Source organism: Lepisosteus platostomus, chromosome 13, assembly GCF_059453375.1.
Source record: "Lepisosteus platostomus isolate fLepPlt1 chromosome 13, fLepPlt1.hap1, whole genome shotgun sequence".
NCBI classification, from domain to species: domain Eukaryota; kingdom Metazoa; phylum Chordata; class Actinopteri; order Semionotiformes; family Lepisosteidae; genus Lepisosteus; species Lepisosteus platostomus.
This window is the reverse complement of record NC_142623.1, coordinates 29979638-29994358: the sequence shown is the minus strand read 5'-3', so window position 1 is coordinate 29994358 and position 14721 is coordinate 29979638. Positions and strand designations below refer to the sequence as shown.

Genomic DNA, 14721 nt, shown 5'->3' with positions numbered 1-14721 from the left:
GCAGAGAAAAAATCTTGATCCTGGGTACCTGTAGATAATACCATTAAAATAGTAAGTGCTATCTAATGTTTATTCGTGGTCTCTTTTTAAACGCTCGTTGATGTGTGCTGTTTTATTTAATATTTTGTAGTAGGTCTTGTTGTAAAAATAAAGCCCTGAATCATGCCTGGTTTATAAAGAAATCTTTGTTAAAATTTTAATAGTAGCCTTTCTTCGGATTTGTCACAGATTTTAAAGGCAGGCCATGTAACGAATTAGTTGAGGGTACAAGGTTAGGTTTGAAGCAATACTTGCAAGAAAAAGCATAACGCAACAGCAAGAATTATACAGTATCTAAGTGATCTTTCAGTGACAGAAAGATGAAATGACAGAATTATACATGAGCTGGAGGGAATTAAATCATAAATACTGTAATTTCCGCAGGAATACTGAGAAGAATAAAAGTTTTAATGGACGTCCAATGAATACCCCCTGTTACGCTAATAATTACTGTCCCACCGTATGTCAATTACAGGTGCTGTAGACATGTCTTTCTAGACATTTTATCTCACACTATGTTTTACTGCATTCGGGATCCTTCGGTTTATGATTTGCATTTCTTCAGGCGTTCTTAAATGAGAAAGAAGAAAAATACAAAGCACTGCATTTATACGTTATACCACGACCGCGCTGTGGGGATCTATAGTATTCACTGTATGTTATGATGCATCGCTTTTTGGGACAGTAACAGTCCAGCGAATTGAGTTGCTACAGCTCCGGACGACTCGATACTTATTTACTTGTTTGTGCAAGTAAAAATTTAGGGTTTCCCCTTTCACGCCCAGAACGTGTTACCTGTTGATTTTGTATCAATTCAACACCCCTCAGTCCCGAGATGCGCGCTCACAGATAGAACAGATCTTTAACGAGCACGCTTCGTTTAACCAGCCCCTCGTGCAAGATCACTTCCGGTTGAAACTGAGTAGAGAAGCTCCATTCTCGCAGCACCTCTGGCGGACTGCTGAGATTTAGGGAGGAAAAAAAAAAGACGAAGAAGATTAGCACTGTGAGTATCTTTTAACAGAACTCGTTAGTCCCGCTTGTTTGATTTCTGTTTTTGTTGATAAGGAAAGAAAATCCATTATCTCTAGTACAAGTGCAGAACGCAGACTGCAGCTACAGAGCGGTGCAACACTGGGAAGTCAAGTGTGAGGATGTGGCATTACTTGTAATATAGAGCTAGCTTTAACATCTGGACATATGCATCTTGATCTTTCAGTACAGGTGACATTCAGAATATATTTTTAAATGAGTTTATAAAATTCGAAATTCAATTAATTAAATATTAGATTATTTGGCATTTTTTATTGGTTATTATTTTATTGATGTACAGTATATGCTGATTGGCTTTATCGGTATTCGCATTTTCACTGTGCATGATATGATCTCACTGAACAGGAAAAAGGGGAATTGGATTGTAACGCTAAAGCTTTACGTTAATAATTACAGTGGCACCAAGCATATTTGTGATATTTAGGCTACTCGGTCCTTGTCTGTTAAGGTTTCGCGTTATATAACAGTAAAATGTAACGCAATCCTGCTACAGTGCGTGCAGCTCTCAGGTAGAGTAACCGCATTGTCACAATACATTTCAAGGTTAATATCATCGTTACCAATTGATTGGACAGACCGGGGAACTGGTAGTAAAAGTAAAAAAAAAGCATAGGTTTTAATGTGTTCAAAGTCCATTACTTACATTAATGATTTATATTTCTATCTAAAATTCTTGTCCTTGTTGTATCGCTTGACTAGTGTGGTGTTTTTCTCTTTAATCAATGGCAGTTTTATGTAATGGCAAATTCAGTTTCAACCAATCCGACCAGCATGGTACTGAATTAATGATATTCGACCGGCATAATTCATTTTGTATACAATGTTGATGAGGGTGAATGCTTCGCTGATACAGGAAGATACAGAAGTGTTTTGAGTGTTTCGGAACACTGCACAAGCAGATCAGAGTTCAGGGATCCAACCCGCTACATTTTATCTTTGGAGATAATGTCGCTTTGCTGACTGAGCAAAACGTTTACAAAGAGAAGGGTACTTCGTCCTTTGGAAAAAAAAAAACTCGGTTTCCATTCCGTGCGTGCACGTTTTTGTTTTTACGCATTAATCTGTAACACGGCGTGAAGCATGATGAAATCTCTGTGGAAATTACAGCAAAGATGGCTGCAGGAACTACCAGTGCAAAGAATCCGTTTGATGTGTGAAATAGTAGCTGTAGCTTGTTACACTTAACAGATTGAATTGGGCTTCGTGGGCCGTCAGACGTAAAAATGGCACAAAAAAACATTTTATTGTGTTCTGAGGTGACACTTATTTATGCTTAGCTGTATGAATTATTTGGTTTTCTTTTATTATTAGAGCTTGCTTAACTTTGACTTAATGTTAGCTGAAGAGAAAGAATGAAACTCTTCTGATTTCAAGGAATTGTTGGGGGGGGGGGGGGGGTTATGAGTATTTCTTCTTACAAAATCATTGTTTTGCAAGAAATTATCCAATGTTATTGATTTACGATGTTTTCATTCCCTTCCCGTGAAAAAAACTCACGCATCTTTTTTTTAACATCAATACGTGAACATTGTTAGGGTTAGGAGGAGAAATATAAAAATCAAAATAAATATATATCGAGGGAATCTACTGTATATTTAGCAGATATTCTCACAGGAATTAATGCTGTTTAGAAGCCAAGCTATGGTGGGTACTGTCGATTAAAGGAAACGGTGAATATGACACCTTGATGTCATCTATTAAAAAAAATGTGCAAATCCATGCAAATAGTCTTTGCATGACTTAGGCCTCTTCATACACACACTGACAAAATACCAGTTTATATGCACATGCACATAAGCATGTAGTGCTGCAGCTAACCATGCTTTTTTAGGGATTTCAAAACATTCCTGCATCAGTCTCATGCATGAAAGTCTCGTTGATGAGTTCTAAACTAACTGATCAGGGACGATCTGTACCAGTCTATATTACACATTGGCCATATTAATTGACCATAATCATGTCTCAGGCATAGATAGCAACTATGCAGGTTTCTTTGATAATAACAATACATTTAGAGTACTGTACATTCTGGGAAAAATTCTTTATTTTATGTCTGGATTTTTTAAATCTTCTGACCTAAGAGTGATAAGAAGCTGAGCAGGAAACAACTGGTTATATTAACAAAATTACATCGCATGCCATCTAGTTTTACAGTATATCCTAGAATGTACTGTGAATCAAACATTACTACCACAGCTCTTCAACCATATCTTTTCTAACGATTTATCGGGTACATTGTTGCAGGGGAGCCTGATTGATTGCATATTTATTCTCACATATACAAATGTTCTGATTTGTTGAAGTTGTATGACCAGACAATGGATCTGATAAATAAGACTGTAAATGTATGTTTCATCTATTTTCTTACCACTTCATTCAGTTCAGGGTCACTGGAGAGCCAGAGCCTATCTGAGCAAGCAAAGGCAGGCTACACCCTGGATGGGATGACAGTCCATCACATTGCACACACAGACACAGACACACTAACACCAGGGCCAGTTTTCCCAGAAGCCAGTTAACCTGCCATTACTGTATGTCTTTGGACTGTGGGAGGAAATTTGAGCAACCACGCAAACATGGGGGGAACATACAGTATAAACTCTATGGAGGAAGGAACTGAACCCAGAGCCCCAGCACTGCAAGGCAGCAATACAAACCACTGCATCACAATGCCAACTCTACCATAGCCATAGCTGTTATTTGCGTACAATGTGGAAGTGTGATGCATGGTAATATTTGGCCTTTTGGTTTCTTATTGTCTGATTGTTTCCCCTTGTACTTAAAATACTTAAAAACTGTATTCTTGAATAATAGTAAGAATAGTTTTCTTCTTGATCAGGATGTTCTTTTTCGTCAGCATTCTGTACCTGCCAAGTAATAAAGAGTGTAAAAGTTTTGATGTTTTTGTAAATCTCCCATAATCCCTTTGGAAGGTTAGAAGACAGCTCAGTGTATCATCAGAGACCAGGATCCTGCTATAATGAATTATTATGGTAATTTCATGCTAAAATAGAGCATTGAGAAGGAAGAAGAGTAATTAGGTGGTGGTGTGTCTGCTCAGAATAGCATCAGCAGTGGAGGAGGTGTTCCTGGGCTACGGTACGGAAGACAGAGGGATATTAAAGGCCTCTGGTAGCTCCGCTGTTCCCTTGGCAACAGTTTTCTGACTCAGCAATGGTAGGAACCCCAGAGGTCTTTGGGATATTTGGCTTCTTTGTTCTGTTTTTTTTTATAGAAAGATAAAACTAGTTGGGATAATGTCAGTCCCTTCGCTGTTTGTGTCTGCAGTTCTATACTATGTATTTTGTAAAGTCCTGTACTTTGTAATTAACTCTTATTGTCTCTTAAAAGCTACAGGAAATACAAGTAACCTTAACAAAGAGAGATTCATTCTTCTTATCCTCTTGCACATTTTACTGTATTATTTTATTGTGGCCTTCCTTGTCATTTATTTTTCTTTAAAGGAGGCTTATTAAACCATTGAAAATCAATGTGAAAGACAAAGTGCCAGTAAATTATCCTGCATGCAGCTCAGTGAAATTCAAGCTGTGCTGGAAAAGCTCGGAACATGTAGTTCACTTTCACCAATGCAAGACACAAATCCATTTCTGCTTTATGGTTAAGCACTTGAATGTACTTATCGTAACAAAGAAAAGCCTCTTTGGCACTAATTTGCATCTGTGTTCCCAAATTATCTTCACTGAATTGCACTACTTGGACAGTTCTCTATTGTCTGAGTCAGCTGGTATAATGTTATGCTCTATAAATGTTCCAAAATTGTAGCATGGGAGGGAAGGAGCTTCAAATTGTGGGATTTCATTAAGTGATTACTGACTAAAAAAAGCTAAATGCTCTCTCACTTGACCTAAAATACGTGATCTGTTGAATTAACCATTTATAGAAAAAATAATTAAATGTAAAAAGAACAAATACATCATTGTTTGGATACCTCATATTCTTTGTATACTAATATACTGCTATATACAGATATTTTGTAGCTTGTAGAAACAAGCTTCTAAACAACCCCAGTTTTAGACCTTTTTACCTTTTCTACTTTTAACCCTAATAGATTAGTGTTCATGGTAGGATCTGGTATCGCCAATAGTAATAAAGTACAGTACTTTGAGGAGTTAAGACAATACATTTCGTGATACACAAGACGTTCCATTTTAAAATAAAAAAACAAATATTAATCAACTTCAGGATTTTTAGCTGAAGTAGAGTAATATGGTAAATAGATAAATATTTTATTTTATGGTTTTGTCTCTGCCTTATTAACAGAAATCACAGGATCAGGAGTTAACACTCCTTGATACTCTGTAACAAAAGCTGTTCTGATAAGTCACTGATTTGGAATTATAGTTTTGGTTGGGTATAACATGTTTTTTTTCCACACCAGTTCATTTCCAACAGGTGTCCTACTGTATGTTACACAGTATAAATCCCAATTAAAATATTAAGATGATAGTTTATTTATCCTTGCCGATGAGGAACTTGGCACATAGTTTATATCTGCTTCTACTTGAAGTCTGCACCTTATGGTATAACTACTGTAGGCAAGTCAGGACACTAATCCCCCCAGCTTAAAAGGTATTTGGCTAATGGTTTTAACTCTCTTTGTAATTGGTTTCTGGGATTCTGAAATCTACCCTCTAAAGGTGTTTAGTCATTAGTTATTTAGTTATTTTGATTTCCTGTGTTTTACTTTAAACAGTGAAGATGCAACCGTTTGAAAACCTTTCTATTGCAATAACAAATCGCACATATTCCTGATTTTTTTATTTTCCTTTCTGCTTAGGCCAACATGACAACTGAGCTGCCTACAAACATCAATATCAAGGAGCCCCGTTGGGATCAGGGAACGTTTTTAGGCAGAGCTAAACACTTCTTTACTGTCACCGACCCCCGAAACATCCTTTTATCCAATGAACAGCTGGAAAGTGCCAGGAAAATAATACATGAATACAGGTAACACATGTCTGTCTTTTGAACACTCACATGGAACTCGGTGATCCTCAGAATCTTAAACAGGTGCATGCTTCATTACACCATAATATGAAATATGTTCCCTGCTGTAAATAATAAGGCACTTGACATTAATAGCCTTGAAGCTTTTTGTAGTCTTTGCTTATAAAGTTAAAATCATTAGCTATACCGTTTGTCCTGCAGATAAGAATACCTTTAAAGACTCGTTTCTTTCATTTCCTTTCATTTTCTTTTTTAAGGCAAGGAATAGTGTCTCCAGGCCTGACCGAAGATGAGCTCTGGAGAGCAAAGTACATCTACGACTCTGCGTTCCACCCAGATACTGGGGAAAAGATGATCCTGATTGGTCGAATGTCTGCCCAGGTGCCGATGAACATGACCATCACAGGATGTATGATGACGTTCTATAAGTGAGCATTCAAGAATCAAATATAAAAAAAATACACTGGGCTGACAGAAGTCTATCATTCTAAAGGAGATGGTTTTTGGCGGAGTAAGGTAGTTTAGACTCTTAATTGGCTCATCAAGTAAAGGTGTTTATTCAAATTTAAATTATTGAGTATTTTTTATTTCTTTAGCTTGAGTGAGGACCATCTCACTAGCTGAATGTGTCCAGGATTCCCTAGGTTGCATAAAGTAGGTTCAAGTGGATCTGACATTTTGCTTCTTGCTGTACCATAGCAGCCCTTGAAGTTTTTTTGGATACCTGTTGTAGAAAGTGCTATCACTAAACTGCTGCAGTCCTCTATTCAATGCTAATTATCCTGAGGCTCATATTGTGAATAACAGTGGATGAGTCAGAGAATGCACACCGCCCATTCCTATCTCCCATCACTAAGCACTGCTACAAGGGTCACGAGTCTGCCTGATTTAAAAAGATGGAGTAATATGTATACAGCCTTTATTATATCTCTAGCCTATTAGAAGAACTTAAAGCAAACTTAGAGAGCGCAAGAGAGATTTCCTGATTTCCTCCATTGTTCAGTACGATTTGCAATCTATCTAAAAGGAAGATGGTCATGGTAACCTTTAAATTGGATTTTTTCCCCCATTCTTTCCCTTGCTCTAGGACCACTCCAGCGGTGGTGTTCTGGCAGTGGATTAACCAGTCCTTTAACGCAATAGTCAATTACACCAACAGAAGCGGGGACGCCCCCATCACTGTGAGGTACTGCAGACTGGCCTGCCTCTTATTTTCCGCAACCCATCTCTGTAGCTATAACTTGTAACCCTAGAATCCATGTTATGGTGTGTGTACGTCAACAAATTAATCCATTTTTAATCTTTCATTTCCAGTCAGCTTGGTGCGGCCTATGTATCAGCCACTACGGGGGCAGTTGCAACAGCTTTAGGACTTAATGCACTAACAAAGGTACTCATCCATGTAACCACAGCACACCATTTGTTGAGGTCACTGGCCACCTCAGGGCTGGTAAAGATACTGTTTTAAAAAAAACTGACTACTGTACATCTTGCTTTTTTCAACAAGACCTTTTCACAGTCAGTTAGATGTGACCACATAACGACAGAGGTATAATTGTGTTTCATCGGACCTTTCTATACAAAGGCTTCAGATATCGAATTTGAAGTGGTCTACTGCATAGAAATGAGAGGTATTCGATTAACAATTCAAAGGCATGCTCAGGCATCCTAATCAGTTATAAATATGTATTATCATGTCATTTAGATCCAAATATTAGTCCTTGCATATTCAGATCTGTTTCTTCTCACAGTTTCCTCCTCTCTTGTATTGTGTAAGCCTGGTGTGTGTATTTTAAGCAAATAACTTTCTTTTCTTACACAGCATGTTTCACCACTTATAGGGCGGTTTGTTCCCTTTGCTGCTGTAGCTGCTGCGAACTGTATCAATATTCCACTCATGAGGCAAAGGTAAAGCGTGCAATAGCACAAACCACGCTCCTCTACGTTTCGAGTCACTTTTATTTATTAGATTTCTGCTGCGTGACATTGCGGTGGGAATTTTCTGAGAACGGTTTAAACTGAGCCTGTCTTTCTGCATCGCTGCTCTGATGCCATATAATGTACATAATAGCAACAGACCAGCCTAAAATTGAGTAACACAGCACATATATGGCCTCAAATGTTAAATGTATTGTGAATGCTGTCTTATAAAAATGAAAGGTCTCTTATTGGGGCACATGCTATTGTTATTTACAGTGGTGAGAAAAAGTTTGTGAATTATCTGGATTTCTGCATGAATGGCTCCTAAAATGTGATCTGATCTTCATCGAAGTCATAATAATAAATAAAGACAGTTTTATTTAACAAACAACACACACCATTTTAAATTGCCATATTTTTATTGAACAAATGGTTTAAACAATCGAGGTCATTGGGAAAAAAGTGGAAAATGTATGTGAACCCTTATATTCACAACTATGTGGAAACGTGAGGTTGATATGTGTTCCTTTCCTGCTGTGACAGGGAGCTGAAGTACGGCATTCCAGTCACAGATGAGAATGATAACAGGTTAGGAGAATCACCTAAAGCTGCACAGCAGGCCATCACACAGGTGGTTGTGTCTCGAATCCTCATGGCAGCTCCAGGAATGGGTCAGTACTATTTCATGAGCCTTTGGGTATACTCTCTATGTACTAGGGAGATTTTGAAACTTCTTTCAACAGACCCTGCAATGGCTTGGCCCATGCTATCATTTAATCTGGCACAGAATATTTTTCTGTTTTATTTTATACAATTATATTCCTCACTCTGTAGGCAACAAGTGTAAGTGAATGAATGCATTGCAATGATAGAGGAATGTTTGCTGAATCTGTTTTCCAAACCTAATGCCGAAAACAGCTTCTTTCATGCTGGTATTATCTATTACAATAAACACAGTAACATTGTTGATTTGTAAGGAGAAATAATGATAAATCATATTACATTTTTTCATATAGTAGTGTTCAGCTGTGCTTTGTGGCTACCTGGGGTCAAACACTCTATTTAAATCTAAATAATTAACAACACATGAACAATTCTGTTAAATTAATAGATCTTGTATTTTTTATGTATAAATTTGATGTTTATTTTGTTTAACAAATATGGTGTATGCATTCATTTTGTATCCAATGAAAAGAAAGTAAGTTTTTGTTTTTAGTGTGCCAATGATAAAAGTAAAATCTGAAAGTGATCTCCTTTGACTTTTCCAAAAGACTTAGCTAAACTTTTTCATGTCATCATGGCCTAGTGTGAGGGGTCAGACCTAGAACATCCTTTTGGATCATGTTCAGACTCAAACCCTGACAATGTTTGTTGTATTCAATTTGTAAATTTCAATATTTAGTGTAAACTTCTTCAGTCGAGCTACTGCGCTTTCACGTAATAGTTAGAAATCTGAATAATATGAAACTGAATGCACTTCCTTGAGTTTGTGTTTTTCATAACTAACATTTATTATGCTTTGTGCTTTTTACAGCTATCCCCCCTTTTATTATGAATACTTTGGAAAAGAAAGCATTCTTAAAGGTAAAGTTTATTTTATAATAATAACTAGTAACAATAGTAAAATTAATGTAAACCAATACACACTTGTCTGTGGTTTAAAAACTTTGTATTTGTAATAAGTAGTATTGTATTACTATACCTGTAGAAGGGTTAACGGCCTTGAAATGTATTTTTCTTATTTCTTTTTAATTTTCAACATGGAATTAGAACCAGGGAAATATATACACTAAGCCTGCAAATTAAGCAAATCAGAAGTTAATCAAAATTGTGGATGTCGATTTATATAAGGTTTTATTCATTACAGTAATGGGCTATATCAGTAGTTCTGTGGCAGACTCCACAGAGCTCAGATCTCAGTGCTACACATTCACTTCATTTTCAACCTCCACAGAGATTTCCGTGGATGAGTGCTCCCATCCAGGTTGGGCTGGTAGGATTCTGGTAAGCAGAAGATCCATAAACGTCTTCCAGTATCAGATATCAGTGCTACACATCAGATATGTAGAGAGGTAGAGATTAAGGAAATTGCTTCTAGCTAGAATTTAAATGAAAATGCTCATTTTATACTGGCCTGAGAGGTATGTCTGACAACGGTATGAGTTGACTACTTGGTACAGTGCCAGTGCAGTACATAATATTTTTTTTCAGTGGTTGAATAGATCTTATAATTCTTAACTTTTAATATTAGTCAGCTAAGAATGTCCTACAATGCAATCATAAAATTAAACAGAGATACAGAAGAACAAGATACAAAAAAGAGAGCATAAATAACATACACATATCATATGAAAATCCAATACAATGCTACATTATAGTAAAGATGAGGATCCATTCATTTTAGACTAAAATACTACTCCCAACTATGTGGAATATCATGATATTCTTAGGCAAATTTGTCAGTACCATTATAAAAGTGTATATCAGTGATGCATTTTAACCTTCTTTCCAGCGGAAGGAGCTCAATCAAGGGAAAACCTGAGTGGGAAAAGAGTAGTCGCTATTATCTTTAAAATTTTCAGAATAAAAAGTATTGCATATGTGGAAGCAGCAGGTGATACAGTAAGTCACAGCCAATCATTTTAGAAGCTGTGTGGACCACACTGCCCAACTGCTTTCTCCCTTAGAATGAAGGGACATGCCATGACAGTTAATTTATTTTAGGTACAGTGTTTCGATTTCACCAGGAATATCTGCTGTATTTTGCTTAAATGCTGTTTATTTTGTTTTCAGTTTGGTATTCGCCACTCCCTTGTGCTGCGCACTGTTCCCGCAAAAGAGGTTGGTGACTGTGCTTCATAGCTGATTGTGTTAAATGACAGAATCGATGTAAAGCCGGCGTCACACTACACAACTTTTTCTAGGATTCTCAGTCGTAGCCTTTATTTACATAATCATAAGAAAATCACAGCGATTTTGTAGATTTTGTAGTTGTACATTCACATCGTACACCCGTTACCGTCCGTTGTGTAGTGCGACACCCCCAGCGACTCAGTCATAGCTCTCTTAACAGCCGCTACGACTCTCTGCGACTCACTACAAGTCGCAAGTCTTAAGGGTGGGCTCTTGCATCTGTGACAGTCACAGCCAACGAGCACTCAACGGGAAGTACAATGCACACAAGCAGCTACAAGGAAAGAAGGAAAGCCAATGTTTTGGACTGCAAATGGGGGAGAGGCTTGTCGAACTCTGGAGCCAGCACAGATGTCTGTTCAATGTTTTGTTTGTTGTTTCGTGTTTGTTTATTTACCTTAGTGCGGTGCTCCTCTTGTGCTCCACGTTGATTGGTTGCCAAAATGAGGCGACGTCACGGTACTTATGCGGCGCAATGTGAGATTTGAAACCGTGACGAAAAGCCGTGCTGGAATCGTGTAATGAGTCACCCCCTGCATTCCTAGTCGTATAATTTGACACCCTCTAGTGCAGAAAAGGCAGCAAGATTCAGTAACTGCAGTCGTTAAATTTCACAGGCTGTCCGACTAGAAGTCATGTTGAGTCCTGTAGTGTGACAATGGCTTAACAGGCCAATCAACGCAAAAGTTTACCTGCTCGTAAAAGTAAAATAACTGGATACAAGATAGAGGCCATGCAAAATATTAATCTGTGTTTTTTGGCTCTGTTTAGCTCCATGTCTGCAAGCCGGCTGGAACCTGAACTACAGGAAAAAATCAGAGAAAGAGGCTTAGAGGTGGAGAGAGTTTACTTCAACAAAGGATTGTAATAACAAAGATAACAACTCATCTCAGTGCACTGCACAAGAATGCAGTTCGGTGTGAATCCTCATTTTGTGTGCCAAAGTTTTGTTTCCCCATCAGTGTTTTTCCCAAGTCTTACAACAGACATTTTAACTCATTTTCCTAAGATCCTCTTACATATCACTCTTGTCCTGGTTTTCAACCACATCCAGGTCAAGAAGGTGCTTATTTTAGTTATTTTTCTTTTTTTTATCCACCTACAGTATTTTAATGTTGTATCGGTTTTTGTTCTTAATTTGTGTTTTACCAAAATGTGTGTGATGAATAATGGAGTCCCTATCAGGGTGTAAAAAGGGGCCTGCTTTGTTGTTTTAAATACAGTTGCAGTTTCAGATCATAATGCATCTCCATTATTGAACACTTCTCCAAAATTAGAAGCTGCCAGAAATGTGAAGTTTTTTTCAGTAATTTGACAGCTTTATATTTGTAGGTGAATTTGTTGGTAAAATATACTTTACAAGAACCTACAAGAATACATCTGTTTTTGCCTAAACTTAATGATAGTGGTAAACTCTATTTCACATGAAATCTTTTTATGATTTTATGATGAATTTAGCCGAGCAAGTTTTACCTTTGTTAAATACTTAAAACTATCTTCATAATATTGTGCATACTGAGCATAACAACCTTAATACCCAATACTTGCTACAGTGTCTCATTTAGTGTTGAATTTACAGTTTTAATTTGAACTGCTGACCAGCAAAATAAAAAGTGCAGAATGCAGAGATAAAACCTGAAAAAAATTATGGTGGTTTGGAATTTTAGTCACATTCAGCAATAAAAGCTTTCCAACAGGAATGGCTTGCATAATGTCATAACCACATGTGTGTGAGTACAAAGCCAGAAGAGTTGATTAAAACACTTCTTGTGGTCTCAGTTGGTTAGTAAAAGCAAAAAGTCTTCTATAGGGGAGTACGACCGAAATATGAACAGCTCTAAGTGAACTTAAGTGTCTTGCCAGCATCTGTCCAGCAAAGCATAATTTTGCTCTTTCTCTTGAGCAGAAGTACAGTGTGTTGTTGATACTATGTTAAAAGACTGAAGAACAGAAGGAATAAGTAAAGCTAAAGTGTATAGTAATTGTAATTTTAAATAAGGAATAAATATACTTTTATGAATTCCCATCTAGAGATGATACAATGTTACATTGTAAACCTCAATTTTTAGATTACGATTATATCTACAGTATATGTATATGTACTTTAGCCACAATGTGAACCCCCATACAAGTATCTTACAGTATGTACTTTAGCCACAATGTGAGCCCCCATACATGTAGCGCTCTACTCATTTGTGATCAGCTGGCAAGGTTCAGACACAATAATTTAGTCTGACAGCCTAGACTGGACTGAATAAACAATTCAAATCATGTGAGGACACTGGAAAGATGACAACCACTGCAGAATAAACCCCCTTAGATTTCATCTTGGCTGATGTACACTAGTTGTAGAGGAATGTACAGTATCTGCCTCACTCAGTTACTGCATATTGACAGAATTAAAAATGAACCCTTTAAAAAAATCTAGCAGGATCACTAATGCTGTATCAAGAATATAACTTTAATTTCTTACATTTGGGCAGAAGGAGATGCAGTAGTTTTATGCATCACAACCAACATCTATACCAATAATAACTAAAAAAAAACCTACGTAAGAGTTTAATTTTGTAGTTGTGCACATTTTGTTGAGTTCTCATTGACATCTTTGTCTACATTTTAAAAGATTCTGTGACCGTGTTAAGATATATAAGCATATAAGTTTTAATGGTGATTGTATAGTATATAGATAGAAAGTATGATTAGGTGTTTCGAAAGATAGGTGTTCAAATAGTTGAAATTGTTTTAAGTTTCCTCTGACAAATCTGGCTGACAAAGAGGTTGTGGAAAAGATAGAAAGCTTGCACACTGATGAGGCTTTTTCACAATGCTAATGATCTTAGGCTGTTTTTTTTTTCAGAATGTGAGAAATTATCACCGTTGCCATCTTAACACCAGCCTCATTTTGACAGTTCCTATAATTGAACCCAATTTGGAAATGCTTTGCACAGGTGTGATGCCACCACTGCTGAAGTCAGTGTTGTCAGTTGTGGCAGAATAACACCACACCTAAACACACTAAACAGCAAGCTCCCTGTCCTATTATTTGTTCAACCACAAAGCGTTTAATTAAAATTGACTTAAATCATCACATCTGGAGTAAGAACACCCTGGGTCTCTTGGAAGCAGTAATGTCCACTCAGATAATACAAGGCGAATATGTGGCAAGAGACAAAAGTACTAGCTGAAGCACAACGGTTTGGTTTTAATGCAGAACTTTCATATGTTCTAGGTTTCTTACCTTCTGTATTGAACAACTCTGATAGGCTGATAGTCTTAACTACATAGAACTACACTGTTCTCATGATCAAATGGTTAGTGTAATACAAGGGTCTAGCAAATTGCACAACAAGAAACTGCTTTTTTCTTACCAAGGTGTGCAATAACAGATACCAAGCTTTTTAAAATGAATTGTGTTATGAAAATATGGTTTACAGTAATTTAAACATTTTAATTGAAATAAAAAGTTTGTCTATAATGAAATGTCTTGATTGTGTTTCAGAATAAACGGAGGTGTTGTGTTGTGTAGATTACCTGGATGAAATAAATGATAAATTCCCGACCTAGACTGTTTGCTGTTTGTTTTATTTTAAGTAAATGTGTTCTGTACATACTCACCTAATATTGGTGTTAGTCTCAAGCATGAATATGTAGGTTGTTACTAGACTTTGCTAGAGGAGATGACAGTCAGACCTTTTAGTTTGTCTTAATGTAATGCTTCATCCTAACCATGTGGTGGAGTTTGTTTTTCTTAGCTTTGCTTTGCCTAGCGTGTTACTTTGCAATTCAGGGAGAGTAATATACTACAGATTTCTAAATATACACTGTATT

General features: G+C 36.9%; 1 protein-coding gene across 2 annotated transcripts; it reads left to right on the top strand.

Annotated features, from left to right (window-relative positions):
• Positions 1-912: 912 nt before the first annotated feature.
• Positions 913-14456, top strand: LOC148650349 (sideroflexin-1). Of its 2 annotated transcripts, XM_088604075.1 has the most exons (12): positions 955-1045; positions 4154-4269; positions 5891-6060; positions 6318-6488; positions 7148-7246; positions 7375-7450; positions 7883-7968; positions 8524-8651; positions 9515-9564; positions 9935-9984; positions 10774-10821; positions 11665-14456. In XM_088604075.1, exons 2-12 carry the CDS (start codon positions 4267-4269, stop codon positions 11759-11761), a joined length of 978 nt encoding a protein of 325 aa, XP_088460201.1. In that variant the 5' UTR covers positions 955-1045; positions 4154-4266; the 3' UTR covers positions 11762-14456. The 2 variants fall into 2 exon arrangements, with proteins under 2 accessions (XP_088460202.1, XP_088460201.1); XM_088604076.1 differs by lacking the exon at positions 4154-4269 and having other exon boundaries at positions 913-1045.
• Positions 14457-14721: the final 265 nt, after the last annotated feature.

What these genes read in the sequence shown, in the direction of transcription:
- LOC148650349 (XM_088604075.1), top strand. An exon ending in TGTATGATGACGTTCTATAA is followed by an intron (nt 6,489 to 7,147) that starts GTGAGCATTCAA and finishes CCCTTGCTCTAG; the next exon opens with GACCACTCCAGCGGTGGTGT. An exon ending in GACTTAATGCACTAACAAAG is followed by an intron (nt 7,451 to 7,882) that starts GTACTCATCCAT and finishes TTTCTTACACAG; the next exon opens with CATGTTTCACCACTTATAGG.